Source organism: Nansenia antarctica (genome assembly GCF_963989245.1).
Source record: "Nansenia antarctica genome assembly, chromosome: 10".
Classification (NCBI taxonomy): Eukaryota; Metazoa; Chordata; class Actinopteri; order Argentiniformes; family Microstomatidae; genus Nansenia; species Nansenia antarctica.
In genome coordinates this window covers 22,529,053-22,549,775 of record NC_137680.1, presented here as the reverse complement: position 1 = coordinate 22,549,775, position 20,723 = coordinate 22,529,053, and the positions used below count along the sequence as shown (strand labels likewise).

General features: G+C 43.9%; 1 protein-coding gene across 1 annotated transcript in view; it reads left to right on the top strand.

The window, feature by feature from the left end:
* LOC308166760 (FH1/FH2 domain-containing protein 3-like) overlaps window positions 1–20,723 on the top strand; it is a gene marked incomplete at both ends in the record, with an annotated part of 144,664 nt that overhangs the window by 7,636 nt on the left and 116,305 nt on the right. The window contains 2 exons of the mRNA XM_080541085.1: window positions 206–312; window positions 9,393–9,457. Of these exons, the coding sequence (XP_080397211.1) occupies window positions 206–312; window positions 9,393–9,457 (172 nt within the window). The remainder of the gene's footprint in view (window positions 1–205; window positions 313–9,392; window positions 9,458–20,723) is intronic.

Below are 20,723 nucleotides of genomic sequence, written 5' to 3'. Positions count from 1 at the left end.
CTATATTTCTCTTAGTGCTCTATGTGGAGTATGGGTGTTCAACTGTTGCTGGTCAAGTAGTACAGTATGCTGGTTTGGTGTGGTAGACAATAAAGAGGTTGCCTCGTGCCATCTTCCAATTTCACCACATACAGTATTCACCTTTGTGAACCCTAAGTCAGACAGCAGTTGTGGTGTTTTTTAAATCTTGTTTCTCCCCATCTAGCCTGATGACTGTGCCCTTCAGCTATCCCATAATGGAAGCTACCTGGACTTGGAGTCTACCCTGGCAGAGCAACGAGATGAACTGGATGGTTTTCAGGAGGAAGGAGGGTAAGAGAATACATTTGACTCCGCTTTTACAGCCTTACTGTCTCTCAACTCCACATAACGTCGCTCTGACAGTATATCAAGGCTCAAGAAAACGTGTATACCTGTAAGACATTTTGTACATCTGTTTGTCGTTGTACATGTATAGAGAAAATATTTTAAAAAAAAGGTTGGTCATAAATTATCTACTCTTCTAAAGATCCAACTGGGAATGGAGTCCAGAGTCATTCTGATTGAAAACACAACAGGACCTGGCACTGGTTCGCAGGTGTACACACAACGAGCCAAGCTCCAGTGGTCTTGAGAATACCTTTTCATGTTCTTAGGGTTACATGAGCTGTTTTGAAGCGTTAATGAAACTATATTTCAGCCGTTTATTCTTCAAAAGAGATGCTTGAATTCCATTTCACAGCTGTAGTCCGACGCTGCCTCTGACTGAGGTATTCCTCCTCTGTAACAAGGGTCAATACAATGTGATCATTGTTTTTGAGAAAGAAAAAGAGAAAAATGGTATTTAAATCCCTTGCCTCTGGGATATGTATTAATTTCCTGCTCCCCATATTCCCCCTGCCTAATTTGATTCTATTACAGTGATTACAATCACAATGATACCCATTCTGGTTCTGGTTGAATGACTGAAATAATCCCTTTTTCTGGCCTCCCCCATTCAGTCGATTGAGCTGTCCCGCCCTTAAAACTGCTCTCAGTAGGCAGGGGGGAGGACGTGGGAGGATGGGGGAGGACATGGGAGGATGGGGGAGGTTGAAGAGCTAAGATGAGAGGCTTTACCTCACCTACAGCCCAGTGTTCTCTAGTGAATTAAGGCCAATTTTCTGAACTAAGATGAATTGAAATGATTCTACCGAAACCTTTTTTATTCAAAGGACTACAGATCAAGTTTCTGCTACACAGACAATGCGTTTTTGCTCTTATTTTCTCACACATGTAGTTACAGCAAAGGTGCTTTAAAATGCTTGCCAACACTATCAAACTGGCAAGGGCATGGCCTTCTTGAGTTTCCATGGCAGTCTTCTATCCATGTCACTTCAATTGGCTAGCCTTGCTGGCACAGGTGTGGGCAGTGATGTCATCTGAACCTCTTAAGAACAGGGGGCGAGACTCACGTGTCATCATCTTCACCAGGATTGAATGTACCCCCCAGAGCTCTGCCTCATTACAATCCCATCTGGGTTTGGAAACAGCTACATTGTTTGTCTCTAAAGAGTCCCTGTTCATAGAGCATCGCTTGACCATGCAGCTTGAACAGGCACATTGCATCCTGGGATAGATATCACTGTTCAGTTCTAGCTGGAGAATGAAGCGGCACAGTAATGAGTAGCTTTCATCTTTTTTTTCCTCATTCGAGTGCCACTTCGATCCCCTGTGTTCTTTTATGAAGCCCATATGCTTTTACGTGCTCTTACCAAGTGTGTTGATATGATATCCACATTCCGCCCACTTTTTCGGCCATACGTCGGCATGGGGGTTTTTGGTCGGCCCGACCGCAAATATCTATAGATTTATTTGTGTAACTTGGACTTCATGCGTTGTGTTCACTGGCTTTGGGTTTCCATTGGACAAGGAGCGTAGTTTCATTTCCCAGTTTCATCAAAAATCATTGGGCGCTTATGGAAGTCTAGTGAGAGTAGAGTGAGGTTAAAGTGGTCCATTTCTGCTCTCGTCAAAGACAGAGTCTGCCAGGGCATAAGAGTGCCAACTGGCTCAGTCTAGTATGGATGTGTGTCATTAAACCCATACAGAGCGTCTGAGAAGGCGCGCGCGGGGGGGGGGTTAGAAGACGGCTGGGCACTATTTTGTAATCGTAGGGTAAGTCTGTCTGCTGGCTTTTTATTGGGTGGATGTGCCCAAGTTCACAACCCCCGCTGCTCACTGTTGTTGATTTTTATGATTATTGAGGCAATAAAAGGTCTGATGAGGTATTTCACTTTTTTACATTCCGTTTTGTTTTGTTTTGTTTTTCTTTTCTGCAGTATGAGGTCTATCAGCACTGAGCGCTGAGTCTGTGATTTTTATTCACTGTACAGAAAGGGAATCTGTATTTTAACCCAGGTTTTTCTGTGCTCCGCTGCTTCCAGCTCTTAAAGGAACACATTATCAAAACAGAGTCAATCTACTGAAGCCGATAGAGGTTTCTGCCTTGGTCTTCAGATCGGCCACTGTGTTCTAGAACTGTTCTAGAAGCTGCTGCCCTTCTCAGGTCAAACACACACTGTACTCCTGATGGCTGATGATCATAGTCGACCACAGAGGTTCCGTCTGTAATGGATATTAATGGCAGGTTACATTCCAGAGGCGCCTGTGTCATGCCTAGTGTCTTTACAATCAGATTAAAGTATGATCCTCTGCCAGAGCATTTGAAAAGCCTGGAGATATCCCATGTCACAGGAGCTTAAGGGCACATAATCACTTCCACACCATGTTATGGAGCTCAGCTATGTGCGATTGGGACTTTAGAATCCATCCCATCCACATCTCCTCTGTAATCTCAACTCAGTGATTACGATTGGCCGTAGCCCTTGAACATATGGTCAACAAATTCCGCAGTCACGGTAGTACTAGCCAGAGTGTCATTCCTAGGTTTATTTTGGGGGTCTCAGAGATATATTATTACCGGGTATAGAGAGAGATGCTGTCGGTCCTTGGGATATTTGTTTGGATTCCATGGATAGAGGAGTGGGACCCTGTCTTAGCCTGTCTTACTGTCTTAGCCTTCCTGGGGAATTTGTGTCTGATGTTGTGAGAATGGACCTATATGGAATCCATGTGTGGAATCCTAGGAACATCTAGGTGTTGGGGTCTTGTGTCTTTTTTTTTCTTGGGGTGTGTGACAATGATTGACAGATGATTAGTACATGTGTAAATCCTCAAGGACGTGTTCACTGGATTGACTTTGAACAGATAACGGACGGTACTGTTATTGACCTCATCACTGATTCAGCGTGTGGAATGTATTAGTTATGTACTGTAGCTGAGACACAGAGGCACAGACGAAGTTCAGTTTCTATGTGATGAATATCACACTGTGTTTTTATGGGTGTTCATGACGTTTTTGACAGCCATATTAGAACTCAAGTGTGTTCAAATCTTCCTGCGTTAAAGGACTCAGATATTCACAGTTCCCATCATATCCTATCATCTCTTCAAGGAGGGAGAGATAGAGAGAGAGAGAGAGAGAGAGAGAGAGAGAGAGAGAGAGAGAGAGAGAGAGAGAGGGAGAGAGAGAGAGAGAAAGAGCGAGAGAGAGAGAAAGAGAGTAAATAGTGTGTGTAATAATCCTTCCTTTTTCTAGCATTGTGACTGCCAATGGCACCTGGTCTTAGCATAGATGATTTATCCTTATGATGACTGATGTATATGATGATTCACTTACATTAGACTAGATTAAATACTTGTTGTCTTTGGATAAAAGCGTCTGCTAAATGTCTAAATATATAAATATGTGGGTGAACATGCATGTGTCGGCCTGGCCAATGGTTAACCCCAGATCAGTCTCCAGGGATATGACAGGGCACAACAGGCACCATGGACCATGGGAATAAATCTTGGCCTAATCCTAGATCTCCTCTCCCCTTTGGCAAACATCTATGACCCTGTGGTGCTGGAGGGAGGCCGATACAGGAGCCCAGAGTCCCTCCGACTGGCAGTGTTAGCCCAGAACTGCTGAGTCAGTGGTGGGCCTCCATGGGGCCTTCTTGTCTGCTATTAATTGGCCTTCGGAGGGGGGGGAAGTTGCTGGTTTGACTGTTCTCCAAGTATGCTTGCCGGTGGTGAGGTAAATGCTCCCCTCCCGCCTCCCGCCCTCCGTAGTCTCCTCTATGTGGGCACATATTGTGTGATGATGTTTTATAAACAGGCCCAAGCAAATGCTCAGCTCAAATAAAGAAGCCAGAAAGCATGGAGCCTGCCAGACTGTGTACTGGTCCAGGATCTGCTGCTCTCTCTCTCTCTCTCTCTCTCTCTCTCTCTCTCTCTCTCTCTCTCTCTCTCTCTCTCTCTCTCTCTCTCTCTCTCTCTCTCTCTCTCTCTCTCTCTCTCTCTCTCTCTCTCTCTCTCTCTCTCTCTCTCTCTCTCTCTCTCTCTCTCTCTCTGGTTGAAAGAGGAGTAGCCATAGAAAGAGTGGGGTAGTTACCGGGGGGGGGGGGGGGTTACTGGAGTTGGGTAATTGTTTTAATACGGTGCCATTTGGACTTCATAATTTTGTTTGTTGATTTACCTATATTTTAATGTTCTATTATATAAAGGATATATCTAACTTGCTGAAAAACATAATGGTCAAGCTCAGGCACCTAAATTGTATTTTATTTAGAATACCCTCTGTTAGTTGAATAGGGATAACAGAGTGGACACTAACAGGGTGGACACTAACAGGGTGGACATTTTGAGTTAAAGTTAGCCTTTAGCCAGCCTGTGTTAGCATAATGCCTAGCATGACCATGAATACTTGATGAGGTTTAGGGTTAGGGTTAGGTCTAATTTGCACTAAACACTTTTTTATTATTATTCAATTTGATTGATCTCCTCAATATTTAGGCCTAACAGGGTGGACACGTTATGTTCAACCACATTAAACTCACTTAATAAAAACATCAAAATGAGATGGTAAAAGAGGTAGAAAATCACACAGCTTACCACATTTGATTTCCCTCCACTGATGTGATGTCACCTCATGTGAGTGATGTGATTGAGAATTTTTTCTTTTTAAAGGGACATTAACACAGCTCAACAGGGTGGACAGTGACCGCAGGGACAAACATACAACCTTAATTTTTTTGTACACAATTGGGGAAAAAATGATTACAATTATATTTGATTCAATAGGTTTTCTTTTTCTTTTTCTTTTTTTAAGTTGAATGAACAACACTGGGGACATGGCAAAATCCCATTTATGTCTTTAACCAAAGCTTTTAAAATGTAAAAAAACAACAACTTAGAAGCCCATATCATTGTATTCATAATAATAATAATAATAATAATTCATTACATTTATATAGCGCTTTTCCGAGGCTCAAAGACGCTGATAATATAGGAGATACGGAAAACACAGAAACAACAAGCAACAGACAACATGGACACATGGAACACAGAGGGGGGAGGGGGGGGGTGGTAGGGGGGGGGGGGGGAGATGGTTGGGGGTAGGGGAGGCTGTATGCATATCAGGGGGGTGGCAGGGTTAGGGGAGATGGTTAGGGGTAGGGGAGGTTGTATGCGTGTCCAGGGGGGGGGGGGGTGGCCGGGATGGGGGAGATGGCTAGGGGTAGGGGAGGCTGTAGGCATGGGAGAACAGGTAGGTTTTGAGGTGGGATTTAAAAGTGAGGAGTGAGGGTGAGTCTCTGAGTGGTTCAGGGAGAGAGTTCCAGAGGCGGGGTGCGGCTCGTGAAAAGGCACGGTGACCGAAGCCGAGTTTTGAGGGTGGGACAGTGAGGGGAACAATGGATGAGGATCGGAGGGTACGGGTAGGGGGGTGGGGGAGAAGGAGATCAGTCAGGTAAGGGGGGGCCAGGCTATGGAGGGCTTTGTATGTGAGGATGAAGACTTTGAATTGGATACGTTCTTTGATGGGGAGCCAGTGGAGAGAGTGGAGGAAAGGAGTGATGTGGTCACGGGAGCGGGTGTTTGAGAGGAGGCGTGTAGCAGAGTTTTGGACCATCTGGAGTCTATGGAGGGAGCGGGAGGTGATGCCGGTGAGTAGGGAGTTGCAATAGTCAAGGCGGGAGGAGATGAAACCGTGGATGAGGGATTTAGCAGCGGGCGGGGAGAGGCAGTGTCTGATTTTTGCAATGTTTCGGAGGTGGAAGTAGGATGTCTTCACAATAGAACTGACATGGGGATCGAATGAGAGGGTGGGGTCCAGAATGAAGCCGAGGTTGCGAGCCAGGGGGGAGGGGGTGATGGTAGTGTCGTCAATGGTGAGTGTGATGGGTCCAGTTTTATTGAGGATGGATTTGGTGCCGATGAGGATGACTTTGGTCTTTTCACTGTTGAGTTTGAGGAAGTTGTGTGTGAGCCAGGTTTTTATTGCTGAAATGCAGTTTTCGATGTGACTGAGGGGTGGGTTCTGGGTGGAGTTTGTGGTGATGTAAATCTGGGTGTCGTCGGCGTAGCAGTGGAAGTCCAGGTTGAATTGGCGGATGATGTGACCGAGGGGGAGTGTGTAGCAGAGGAAGAGCAGGGGGCCGAGGACTGAGCCTTGTGGGACCCCCTGTGTGACAGGGGAGGAGGAGGAGGTGTGACCGGAGAGGGAGATGAACTGTTGTCTGTTGGTGAGGTAGGAGGTGAGCCAGTCCAGGGCGGTGCCCTCAACACCCAGTTGGCGCAGCCTTTGAAGGAGGATGGAGTGGGACACTGTGTCGAAGGCTGCGCTCAGGTCTAGTAGAACTAGGATGTTGAGGGCACCTGAGTCTGCGGATAATAACAAATAACAATTGACTATACATGAAAAAACTAATGGAATTAGTATTTGTCCAAATTTAGACAAAATACAACATGATTTGTTCTGGGGATGGAAAAGGCACCCTATAAAAAAAATGACCCAGTTATATCCTTGTTTATGATATGTGATATGATGAATGATACCATTGTTTCAGTTGCCTTTAATAAAGGGTAGATTGATTTTACTCCCATAGGGATAAAACACAAGAACAGTACGCCTCGAGTCTGGAGAATAAGCAGAGAAAGGTTTACAAGCCTGTCTAAATTGAACTCGACATCAAAAGACTGATGCTTTTCCGCATCGTTTTATGGTGTTGTTAGTATCTGTTGTGCATACAGTACATGCAGTAATATCAACAGAGTCCCACAGAAGCATGCTCCCCCACACCACGAACAAGACTCCGATTTCAGCATGAAGAGACAAAACATTTGGTTGCGCAAATGTATGCATGTTTGTGTTAGTTAATCTAATTCATTTCCCTTCTGCATCACTACTCCATGGGTAAGCCAAAGATCCTCTGGCATGAAAGTTGGAGCTAACAGAGATTTCTTGCTGAAATTATGTTTTCATGATTTTGTTTGAATGCTTCTTGTGGAGAACCAGAACCTTCACGGTTGGCGATCTATGCTCCTCCTTTTGTTCTACTCTGTGTACAGTAATTGGTAATGAGTGACTAAATGTCTCTCTCGTATTCTGTGGCACCTTTGTTTAATTTAATAATGAGCACGCGTGCTTGTGTGTAGACCCCAGGTCATGGTTAGGAGTGGGGATAGGGTTGCAGAGTCGAGAGAGAGAAAACAGAAGTTCCTGACAAAATGGCTCTGGTTACTCTTTCCCTCTCTACATCATCATGGAGGATTAAGTTCCTCTGCCGTCTCATTCCCCACAGCGCGAGCCTGTGTTGACAGATGTTGCTTCTGTGTCGCCTGTTGCTGGATATTCGATTTGATAAACAGTCAGCTTAGGCAAGCTTTCCATGTGTGCTGCTGCTGCTGCTGCTGTTGTTGTTGTTGTTGGTGTTGTTGGGCCTGCTGGCTCGCCCTCAGATACACTGCTGCTTGATTGTCTATAATGGCGACACTCCACTGCTGGCATCAGGCCCATACCACCGCACCATCATACCTCCATTGTGCAGGCCCCACACAAAAGCCCATTTGTTAAGAGTGCTGAATCGGGGGAGAGTGTTGTGCAAGACTACCTGCTGTGCCTGTAGGAGTGTGTTGATAGAGTGAATGTTATCTGTGTGTGCGTCCTGGTGTCTTGCTGTTGTGGCTGCTGGGGTTGTCTGCACGCTTCTTCCTTGGGGGTTGTTTGAATGTTTCTTATCCGCCCGGGATATGAGGGTCCTCCTCAGCAGGACGGTGATGAAAACCCCGACATTTAGTCATCATTCAGCTGGAGATGTTTGTTGTTGTTCTTGTATTTGTGTTGGATTGCCCAGTTGGGGGACTATGAATGGTTGACTGGGGGGGGGGGGGGGGGGGTACAGGGTGTTGCTGTGTCGCCATGGACGCGGGAGGAGGAGTTTGACCTCTGTGTCGTCTCCACTCTTGGGTCACCTCAGGAGACCTAGCTTTTCTTTTGTGGCGTGGCGTTGTCATGGGTGGAGGAGGGGTTTGAGTGGGGGGAGGGAGGATTTGTATTATGCCCCGAAAACGAAATGGGTTGTGTTTCTTTCTGTGAAAGATAAGAGTGTAAATGATGGGTTTTTTGTCTGTCTGTCTCCCAGTAGCTGTGTCACTAGCAGGACTAGGCTGTCCTGTCTAAGCTTGTCTGCCACTATTGAGGTGATGGGAAAGTTAGATTGGGATCTAGCAGTGAAAGTAGTTCACCCTGTGTGTTTGTCTTATGTCTATGTCCATACCAACCTTCCATCTGGAATAAGACAGGAGTTTAATGATACTATACGTATGTGCCTGTTTAGATGTGCCTGTTTTTCTCTGGGCACAGGGTCAGCCCTAATCAGAGCCCCCTGGAGCAATTAGGGGTTACGTGCCTTGCTCAAGGTCACAACTGCAGCGGTAGGCACCTTCAGATATGATGCCAGCCCAACCCTCCAGTCACCAGCTCACATGCAGCTCCCTTCCTGAGGCGGGGATCGAACCAGCGACCTTCCGATTGCTAAGCAGGCCTCTCTGACCTCTAGGGTACCTGCCGCCCACTGTCTGCCTGTCACAATGGGAATCCAGTTCCTAGACCTTCATCTGTCTTAAACCCTTGGTGGAGAATATGAAGGCAATAGAGATAGAAAGAGATAGAATTGCAGGAAACAGGTTTCCAACCAAAGAAACTTCTTATTTACCAAGTCATGTCCCCGAAAAAAGTTTTATGAGTTTGTGTTCCCACCAAATGTACTGTGCCATTTCGATAATGCTAGGAAAAGAATCTTTCCATGTCGTTCAATGTTCTTTGTTTGAAGTGTTAATTGTTCTCTGTGCCTGTTCGTTAACTCTGTGTTCTATGTGCTCATGTTATCTGTTGCTTGTTGTTTCTGTTTCGGTCTTCTGTTTTTCCCATATTGTCACCGTCTTTGAGCCCTGGAAAAGCGCTATATGAATACAATGAACTATTATTATTATTAAGTGCTGTATTCCTAACAAACCCTTCACTCTCTGTTTCTCCTTCTCGTCAGAAGAGGCAGGAAGCACAGCGTCATCCTGCGAACACAGTTATCTGTCAGAGTTCACGCTTGCATCGGTGAGTGAAATCCTATTTTCTAACCTACACCTCATTTTGCATTTCCTTTGGCGACCTGACTGCTATGGTTATCACCACACCACAAGTCAGTCAGTGTTTTCCAGCCTAACCACAGACTAAAAACCGCCCAGTGTGATCAGAAATAGCCCAATTGGGCAGGAATATGCAGACACACACACACGCACACACGCACACACACACACACACACACGCACACACACACACACACACACACACACACACACACACACACACACACACACACACACACACACATACACACACACTTGACATTGTTGATATCGATTCTTAATTCACTCTGCTGTCTGTCTGTCCTGTTTATTTAGCCTCGGGGAGAGAGGAGGGTTATGTGTGTGTGACACAGTAAGGGCTGTACTGTATACAAGTGGTCTACAGTATATTAGGTGTGAGCATGGTCTACAGTAGTTAGATTAGATTAGATTAGATTTATTGTCCACAGGGGGAAATTCATTTTCACACCACTGTACATATATACTAGCGACACCGTATAACACAGACAACAACAACATGACAGATACACAAGTACACACACTCAGTGCGGTCTATTATTTAAGGCAACAATGGCAACGAATCAGGCTTTTGCCAAAGCGAGCCCTTTTGCATCTTAGCGTTCTGTACCTACGCCCGGATGGCAGTGGGGCGAAGTACAGATTGAGTGGGTGAGTGATGTCCTGTTCTATTGTGGTTGCGATGTGTGAGATGGCCCTGTTGTTGTGCCTGTCTTGAGATCAGACTGTAATTCATAATAGTAAAGTTGCATCATAACCACCGACAGTTAGTAATTGTCAATAATCGTGTAAGTGTGTCATCATTTAATTAAGTACAATCATTTAAACGTCTCTGTATGAGGAGTCATCAACTTGAGTCATCAACTTGAGCCTCCTCCTCACACACACACACACACACACACACACACACACACCTCCTCTCACACACACCTCCTCTCACACACACCTCCTCCTCTCTCACACACACAGGGCCTCCTCTGGGCTGCAGGGCCCCCAAAATAACCCCGGGACTGGAAAAGCTATCAAGGCCCTGAGCTTGTCTGATTTTAATTCGGCCTTATTCAAAAAGTGTTATTTAAAGTGTACCAAGGACACAGACGTTCCGCAGATGATTTTTGTGAGACGACTCATCTCTCGGTCGTCGTTTATGTGGTCATTTCTTTTCTACCTGCTGCTCGGCATGACGTGTCATGGAAACATTTTGGAAATTCCACCAGATTTTTTTACTGGGATTTTTTTTTCTTGCCCCTTAAAAATACGGCTTCGACTATTGGCAAGAACATGAGAAATGAGAAAGACAGCTCCTGCCTGGTGAACCTGCCCAGGCCCTGTTTGCACATGTTGATTATGATGAGGATTTATGTCACTAGAGTTCTCGATCCTTCTTGGCACTTTCATCATTGTCATTAAATATAGCTGCAGTAGGAAATAATATCCCAATATCCTTGAATATTGCAAAATTATTCAAACAAATCATTATATTGTTTAAAAAAAAAACATGTTGTGTTGAAAGATGGCTCCAAGCTGGTTGGACAGAAGTTTCATGTTAGGGTTTGGTTCCAAATGAGTTCTGTATTTTCCATGGTTCCAAAGTTGGATTTATACACAATAGAAAACGTGTCAAAAGCAAGACAAACTGTTGTTTTCCTCCTTTATGCCCTCTTCCATGGTGATCAGGTCTCCAGAAGGATGATCCTCAGATTTCACAATGCCGTTAAAAATGTTTCTACCTCATACCTCTACCTCAATGCCTTGCCTTCACCTAACTAATCCTGTTCAAATCAGACATCGCTCTAAGCAGTGTGAATGCTACAGAATGAAGCTATCACACACACTGACACAGCAATGCACTGCCACGACTCCTAACACTGACCGGGCCTGCACCTGCTCTCGTCACTGGGCGGGGGCTTATCTGAGCCGGAGGGAAGCGGGGGGGGGGGGGGGGGGCAGACAGATCCTGAGGGAGGCAGGGGGGTGGGGGGGCAGACAGATCCTGAGGGAGGCAGGGGGGGTGGGGGGGCAGACAGATCCTGAGGGAGGCAGGGGGGTAGGGGGGCAGACAGATGGGCCGCCTTGCTCTAAGTGGATGAGTTGACAGCCACCTGTTGCCCCTCGCAGAGTCCCTCTCAGCGACTGTCTGCAGGAGGGGCTGATTTATCTGCTCTAGGTGAGGTGGTCACTGTGACTCTTCCAGACTACTACTTGGACCTCATTTTTACCTTGTCTGGAGGGCTCACCTCATATCCCGCTAGAATTAGTCATGTGACTGTTGTGCTCAACACTGTATTCACGTCAGCTCAAGCCAGAGTACTGTAGCTTGACTTTTTTCACCTCAGTCTTTTAGATACATATGAGGTCTGGGGCCCCATTTATAAACATTAGCGTACGCACAAAAGAAGGCGTACGCCACTTTCTAAGCAAACTTTGGGATTTATAAAAAACAAACTTGGCCAGAGAATGTGTGGTCCTCCATGCACACTGGAGTGCACACAAAAAAGGTGATGATTTAGGATCATAAATACAAATGGAGATGCCTGTTTTTGAAAAATAACCCCTCAGATATGTTGTACGGTTTAATTGGGAATCAGATTTAATTGGATCTTTAATTATGAAACAATAGTTCTGAAATGTATTCTCATAAATAAGGACAAATTAAGGACAAATTACGTTTAAACTGATGCCGTTTTTGATGCTTCAGTCGGTCAGATAAGTGCACAGTTTCATTCATATTGATTTACATCACATGTTTGTTGCGCAGAACTGCAGAATTTCACTGGGTGAAATTTATGTTTCTAGCGTTACAACCGTCCGAACACAAATGCAACCAGCTAATGTGCCATTAAAATATCTAAAATGATATTACAACTATTATATAAACATTCTGGCATGATTTTTCAAGGGTTTATAACAATATACTGCAAAATGGTTACGGTATGTAGAAATGTTTGCTTTCCTCAAATCACTTTTGTCACAAAAAATGTATTTCACTGATGTCATTCGGAGCAACCAATTTCAAGGCACCATTTTGGATCAAATCAACTGATAATCATCATGTGACAGGATATGACATCATTAAGACCCCTGCAGCAGACCCTCTGAGTGAGAAGAAAAGTAGCCAGCTCTCTCTTAAATGTTTGATAAATGCACTTTTCCGCTCCGTTCCCTGTTATGAATGTCCTCAAATATCACATCATTCGGTACAACCGCTAAAACACACAGAAATATTTAAAAATATATATTTAATATGAATTCTTATATTATAAGTTCAAGGTCAACTTCTCACATAGGTACCTAAACATGTGCCTTAACTGTTTACTTGAAGAAAATATTTCGGTACAACCAGAAATAATCATTCGGTACAACCAGAAATCTGTTGTAAAAAAAAAAGATTTGGTTGTACCGAATGATGACAATCTATGCTAGTCCTATTTACACATCGTTGGGTGCAAAATCTAAAATATATTATTAATGGAAATTGTGTTATGCATCATTTAACTTTTTAACTTTTTGCACTTCTGAAAACCTTATCCGTCATTGACCCAAACATAGAAAGACCCTTTGTTGTCCAGGGTTGTTAACATTGTCTGGGGTAGGACACCGACCGAAGCAGCCATACTGTCGTTTGTTTTCCTCTAATGAGAGTTAGAGTTAACAAGGCATCCCCTTGCTTCCCTGGTACAGTTCCATGTGAGAATCCCCGCAGTACAACATAATATACTGTACACAGTACAAACATCTTGACAATGAGTTAGACCAAAGATTATAGAATTTGGAAGATGGTTGAATGAGCCAAAATTCACTTCAATTGCAAGCAGGTTAGAAGATATTTTGGATTGTGTCACACATTTATTAATTCAGTAATTATTCACAAGAGGCAGATGATCTCGTCAGATTGCGCATGTGTGAAGCAGTCACTCTCCTTAAGCAAACCATGTTCCACTCTGTGCGTCGAAAATATGGGACAGCAGCTGGCGAAAGAGGGAACAAGTCGGCAACCGACTTGGACTTTTATTCTGAAAAATAGAAATAAACGTCAACGTTGTTGACATCAACTGGCTAGTTGTGTGCGAGTGTGTCATTGATTTTCAACAATGTTGAAAATGATTCAGATTTTTTTCAGAATAAAAGTCATTTGGATTGGTTGCCAACTTGTTCCCCTTTTCACCAACGTATTTCAACGTATCGTGAACCCATAGACATTACACACGTTTAACTCAAATCAATAGCCCCCCCCTCCCCCAACACACACACACACACACACACACACACACACACACACCATTCACTGACCTGCGGCTTACGTTATATTGACTAGAGTACCTCCCTTTTAAACACGTCTTCATCCAAGTCGACAGTAAATGAGCTATGTGGACAGGACCGGGGTGCTAAATCAGTCCAAGTGTTAAACACATCTGAGCTGTTTATATACATTTTGTTTATCCCACTGTCCCGTCATAAACAAGACTGATGACTTGGTTAGAGGTCTATCTGTAATTTCTGTCATTTTGCACTCTTTAGTGGAAAACCCCAGTGGTATATTTCAGGAAGATTTAGTAGAGTGGTAATGTACACAACTTCGCTCATGGTTTTTTTTCTACCACAAAAAAAAACTCACCGATCTTCATAAGATGGCAAATTTTCAGTGCTGGGAGGCCACATTGCGTGTGTGTATGTGTGTGTGTGTCTGTCTGTCTGTCTGTCTGTCTGTCTGTCTGTCTGTCTGTGTGTGTGTGTTGTAAACCACAAGGCTTTTGACTAGACCTAATCCAGGCTTCTTAATCATAGTCATTAGCACACACAAACATATGGCTCTGCGCAGCCAAGGGGAAACCTGTAGGAAGCATGGGGAGGATGAAAAAGTGTTCACCCAATGGGTTAATGGTTTATTAAACTACTCTTTACTGATCCAGTTCTGACACCGTGATTTGTTGTAATCAAGGAGTCCAGCAGTCTGGGGCTTTTCTCTTCCCCCTAACACGTCTAAACAAGGTCCGTATGGCCATTCATCTGTGCTATGCTCGGTGTGGTCTGTTTACACAGAGCTGTTTATGACTATCAACCTCAGCAACAAACGGAGTCCTAATGAATTTTTTAACATACGGACTAGATATGTTCATATCATACTGCAGTATGAGGTCATGGCTGATCTGTGCCGATGTCCCTAAACATTCTCACAAGTCAAATAGGGATGATCCCAGGATGAAGTCAGGCCTCGTTCTCTGGCTATGAGAAGCACTGTGGTGTTGGACCTGGGTGGTGGCGCTCCTTTCTTGCTTGTGTCTATTGTGAGAGAGAGAGAGAGAGAGAGAGAGAGAGAGAGAGAGAGAGAGAGAGAGAGAGAGAGAGAGTTGGTGGTGATTATTCCCATATAACAAACCCATCTGAAGAGTATAAGGCTCTTAGAGGATTTTGTCTTTTTTTAATGAGCTGTTATGGAGACTGCTCCTGGCACGATTCCACTCCACCTCACTTGATTTACTTGATCTCTTTGAAATTGTGATTTATTCTCCTCAAGACTTTAACTTTTGTTAAATTTGTAGGTTTGGGCCCTCAGGTTGACAAGTGGAAATTCTGTGTTCCTAAAAACGAGACGCATTGAGCCGTAAATCAGCCCATAATAATTCTTTCTGTCTATGGAAGTTGTAAACAACATTTAGAGATATAAATAGAGCAGCCGTTTTGCTGTACAGTCAACCATATTCACACAGCTGGTGAAAGGGACAGCAGAGAGCATGGAGTGTACCCTTTGGCAATGTACAAAAGAGGAGATTTATGCCAGTTTACATAAAAACCCATCTTTTTAATATTGCCTTTAAATGACTAAATAATTAAATTACGATTATATAATGATTGGAGCACTTTGAGCTGCAACATTTGCAGGAAAAGCGCTATACAAATAAAGTTATTATTATTATTATTATTATTATCATTATTATTATTATTGTTATTATTATTAATAATAATAATAATAATGTGTAAAAGATGATGATATGATATTGATGATAAAGCATTAACAGAATATCACCATTACAGGTATCACCATTATAGCTCCCACACCATATTATAACAGCTTCAGATGAGACATTTTTTTACAGTACTGCTCACTGGAGGGAGAGACCTCAGGGTCACTGTATCATGCTTTACACTCACATTCCGGCAATCAAATCACATGTCTCACCCCCTATATTCTGATGTTCAGAGAGAGAGCCAGAGCGAACAAAGGGATAATTAAAGACATACATGTTAATGAGGAACCCACGGGACTCAGAGGGGGGATCGAGTGTCCTAGTCTCTCATCTACTCGGCTGCGCTCAAAGAGCCCCAAAATGCGATCATGGAGTTAGAGGCACACCAGGAGTCCAAGCTAAACAACAGTGTGCCAAGGAGGAGGAGAGAGACCCCAGGCAAACTCCACCACCAGGAGGGAAGAGGAGAAGAAAGGGGGGGCCTGCCTGCTGCAGTCCAAGTCAGAGGAGGCAGCGTAATGTTGTATATCAAATCAGTGGGAGGATTCGACGCTATTGCTAGTGTTTCCATGTACTGACGACAACTCACCCCAGAAACGTACAGGAGATAAGAACGACACAGGTCACGGTATCACTTCAGCTGTGAAAGATAACACCACATCTTTCTCAATTTTGGTACATTCCAACTCAAATAAATCAGTAGGGTGACACTTTTTCATACAATAGATATACATGTGGCATGATGTTAACATCGATACAATTCTAGTACTTCAGGTAGGATTTACTGTATGCAGTTTCCATCATTTGACATTATGATGATGAATACCCGTGCATTACTGACAGGGAGACACAGACAGACGGACACACACACACACACACACACACACACACACACACACACAATTTATTAAGAAGCCATCTGGTTCCCATTGTAAGCCCCCTCTGCGCTCCTCACCCCTGTAAAGAGAGGAGAGCTGTCTACATGTACATCCATGGAGGTATTTTTAACTTGGTCTCCACACAGGGTAGGAGGAAAGCAGTAACTTGGTCTCCACACAGGGTAGGAGGAAAGCAGTAACTTGGTCTCCACACAGGGTAGGAGGAAGGCAGTAACTTGGTCTCCACACAGGGTAGGAGGAAGCCAGTAACTTGGTCTCCACACAGGGTAGGAGGAAGGCAGTAAGCCCAAACCCGACTCTGTTACTCTGTTACACTGTTCTCTGGCCATTCTCAACAGCTCCACAACACACAGGACTGAGGGGCTAAGACCTCCATGCCTTGTCTGGGCATGTTCATCTCAAACTAATAGGAACGGAATTGTGAAGGGTCACTGAAATACCAACGATGTGTGTCACTGATACTCTCCATCAATAATAATAATAATAATAATAATAATAGTAATAATAACATTTATCTGAATAGCGCTTTTCCTGCAAACGTTGCAGCTCAAAATGCTTTAAGATAGCCACACAGCATAAAGACAATGATATAGCCTAACAATAGTAATCAATGGGAGTCAATCAATCAATCTGATGTATTTGTATAGCACTTTTTACATAGAAATGTCCCAAAAGATTCACAACAAAAACAATAGGCTACAAAAGCAATAAAACATCTTGATCACAAAAAACAAAACAATAGGCTACTAAACAATAAATACAGTAGAAACAATATGGTCTAATACCAAACCATAGACCCCAGAACGTAAGTCATGGAAAACAAGGACTTCGTTATTAACTCACATAACATCACATCAATAACCATAACATTGTTATGTCACAACCCCATAGAGTAAGGATCTCAAAATGTCATTTTTCAGTGAACTACAATTTGAATACATGTTTGCTGTCAAGTAATGGAAAAGTTCAGCGCTGTCATCAACGCTGTGCAGTGTAAAAACCACTGAGAAGCACCTCTTACCATGTGGGGCCTCTAATGTTTTGGGAGAATTTGGAGAAGACTAGGGCACCAGTCGTCTGTTTTTAAAATAGTTCTTCCTATGGGCCTTACTGCTCTGAGACTGGAATAGACCTGGTCAAAGAGGACAGGTGTGCCGCTTCAACAGCCGCGGACTTTAAACAGCTAAGCCGACCAGGAAGGAACCGAACCTTCGAAAGGAATCCAAGGGTCGGTCTGTTTGTTGTTCCTCTGGCCTAGCATTTATTTAATGTCTGTCAAAGGTTTGTTTATTATATATTCTCAAATGGGGCTCTGCTGTCTTAGCGCCGGAGTCGGAGTTCCTCCAACACAGTTGGCGTTTGCCTTCTCTTATTTGTTTTTAACAAGGTCAGTTTCACCATTAGCTAAAGACGGGTGAGTCATCGCTATAGAAAGAGAGACCGTTCCAGGAGAGTATACAGTCGTTCTCTGTAGTCATCTGTGTCTGCCTTTTTGGAAGGATTACTATTGAATGGAAAGTGGTTGATTTAGCACATTTTACAGAGATGTATAAGATAATATAAAAAATATAATAGTGTATAATTCAATATTGAAATAAGATTAGAAATTGTGTCACGTTCTAATGATTTTTGGTCCGCATATTGGGATCCGATGTAATGATCTGACTTTTCTTTCGAAAAATTTGAATATATTTCCGCGCTGTTGAAAATCGATGACACGTCAACTAACACAGCTTGTTGTGTGAGCCTGCTAACAATGTTAAGTAGTGTTCTAGTTAACTAGGTAGCAGTGGGGATTACTCACCCAATCCATTGCGTTGCAGTATTGTGGTTCGACAAGAGAGTTTGTGTTGTGATTCTCAACAACATTGAAACATAGTTCTGTGTTTCAAAAGAAGAAGTCTGAACATATTGATTGGTTGCCGATAGCAAGGACCAAAGCATTAGAACGTGTCACAATTAGTCAATTTTCAGCACAAATTACATACATAAATATCCCGCCAGACTTTGTTCAGCCAAATTGTGTTACTGCATTCTTAGAATGATTCACCAACTGCTGTGAGAAGAACCCAATGAATAGCATTTTGAATCTTGATGATTTACACTATTACACTATTACTGTCCAAGATACATTTTGATCACATAAGCCTTACTGGTTATGAAGAGTTTGGGTCTATGGGCTCTGTGGGTCAGTTTATGGAGTGTGGGGTTGTGTTTGAGGTGTGAGTGTGTGGGGTGAGGGGTGGGGCCAGACGGGCCCCCAGTGCCACTGTAGACCAGTAAAGGCCCATGTCCTCCAACCCAGGGCCCCGCTGGCCTTGTGCCAAGTGCTAGTGTGCCTTGGAATGCCTGCTCCGGTCCTCCTTCTTATCCCATGCTGATTTCCCTTTCTTTTCTCCTGCTTTGATGTCAGTCTCACCAGTGGAACATGTCTCATTCCCTCTCTCTCTCTCTCTCTCTCTCTCTCTCTCTCTCTCTCTCTCTGGAGGATGGGGGCATATGAAAAGTGAGTGTTCACAAGTGCACCATCACTCTAATATTGCATAGCTCACTCACCACTTACTTTGAAAAGTGTACAGTGAGTTTTACAGTGACCTCTGACCCCTCAAAAAGGAGTTCAGCCTGCAGGGTTAGAGTATACACACATTTTGTTTGCTCAATATGTTGAACATTTCATTTAGGCTATTTTGGGCTTACGGTTACTGACGTACGTGCAGTGGATGAGAACGCCTGGTCTGGGTGATGTCATGTGAGAAATCCAGTAGATATTATGTTGCTCTGTGATGAGCTGGAGCCTACTCTTTGGTTCAGTGGGGGGTAGAAAGAGTAACAATGTCCCCTGTTCTCCATCTCGCTCTCAGTCCTCCCCTGACAGTTGCGCTGGAACACCTGCAAAGGCTGGGGTACGTGCCATGTGCGCTCACTGCGGTGGTAACTGCCTCAGAGCACGCTGACAGTGAGACCTTGACTTCTTCAGTGAAGTCACTCGTGCAATGAGGCTGGTTTTGGCAGAGGTGTAGAATGTGAGGGGTGGATAATGATTATGAAGTTATTAGATTTTTTGGGGGCCTTTCAAAACCCTATGGTCCACAACAGTGGACTTAATGGCCCATATAGACTGACAGAACGCAGACATGGTCGTGGTGCTTGAGTCTGTACTGGGCCAGAGTGATACACTGTAAATATTAGGCAGTCCATCAGGTGTCTGTCTGCTTCGCTTTATCAGTCGCGGATGTGTTGAAGGCCAAAGAGCGGCTGCTATTTTTAGAGCTGATGTAAGACCCCAAGCCCAGGCCAAGCGTAGGATTAGTGATATTTATACTGTAGGGCCTTGATAAAATGTAATATCCTCTCCCCTGTGCGCTACACAACACTCTGTCAGTCTCCTCGCTTTCTCTTCAACTCAGTACAGAACATAGGAGAGAGGGAGGGTGGATTAAACGACCAGACTTAGATGCAAAAACAAGAGCAAGTATGAGATATATATAAAGACAATATTTGACAGTAGAATATGAGACACAAAGGCAATATTTGACACTTATCAGAATACTGCAAAGAATCACAGCGGAAGATATATATTGTGGTAAAGGAACCACATGTACTGTAGATCAGTCCCAATGTAAACCATATATAGGTTAACAAAATGACAAAGGTAGCTGGGTATCGCGCTCCCTTGGCTCTCAGAGTGTTCATCACTTCAAGCACCCGAGGCTGAAACGAATCCCTTCTCTTCTCCATTCCGATCGTAGTTGGGGATTGAAGTACACCAATTAAATAAAGAGCTCCAGCTTGTTGAGAAGCTCTCCTGGCGGCCCACCCATGTGTCTGAAAGGGTCCTCCACTCTGTGTTGCTGGAGCGGGAGAATATTGGCCAACCTTTGTTGAGAGAGAGAGAGAGAGAGGAGAGGCTCCATTTCCCTTTGTGTATGTGGGCCAACAGCCTATTTAATGTGCTCAGTCTTTGTGATGGGATGGCTCTATTTGAGCTCAGGGCTATGAGACAAGCCAGTGTGTCAGAAAGTAGAAAGGTTTGTGTCCATTCTGGCCTTACTCGGTGCCAAAACACTAAAGAGGCTGTGGAGCACCTACTAGTGTGGCTCCTCAAATTGCTTACATTATAACAGAGTGGCCTAGACATAATACTTACACCAACAACACCAGAACCAACACTTACTGTTCACACTTTTTCCCCTATTGAAAACTACAGTTACAATGCACATATACAATACATGGCAATATGATTAAAGTCAATTGGAGGAAATTATTTTTGTTAAATTCAGCAGCAAACCTGTCTTGCAAGTTTATGAACTCCTACGACTCTTCTCTGTACTGTAGACCTATGTCATTTTCA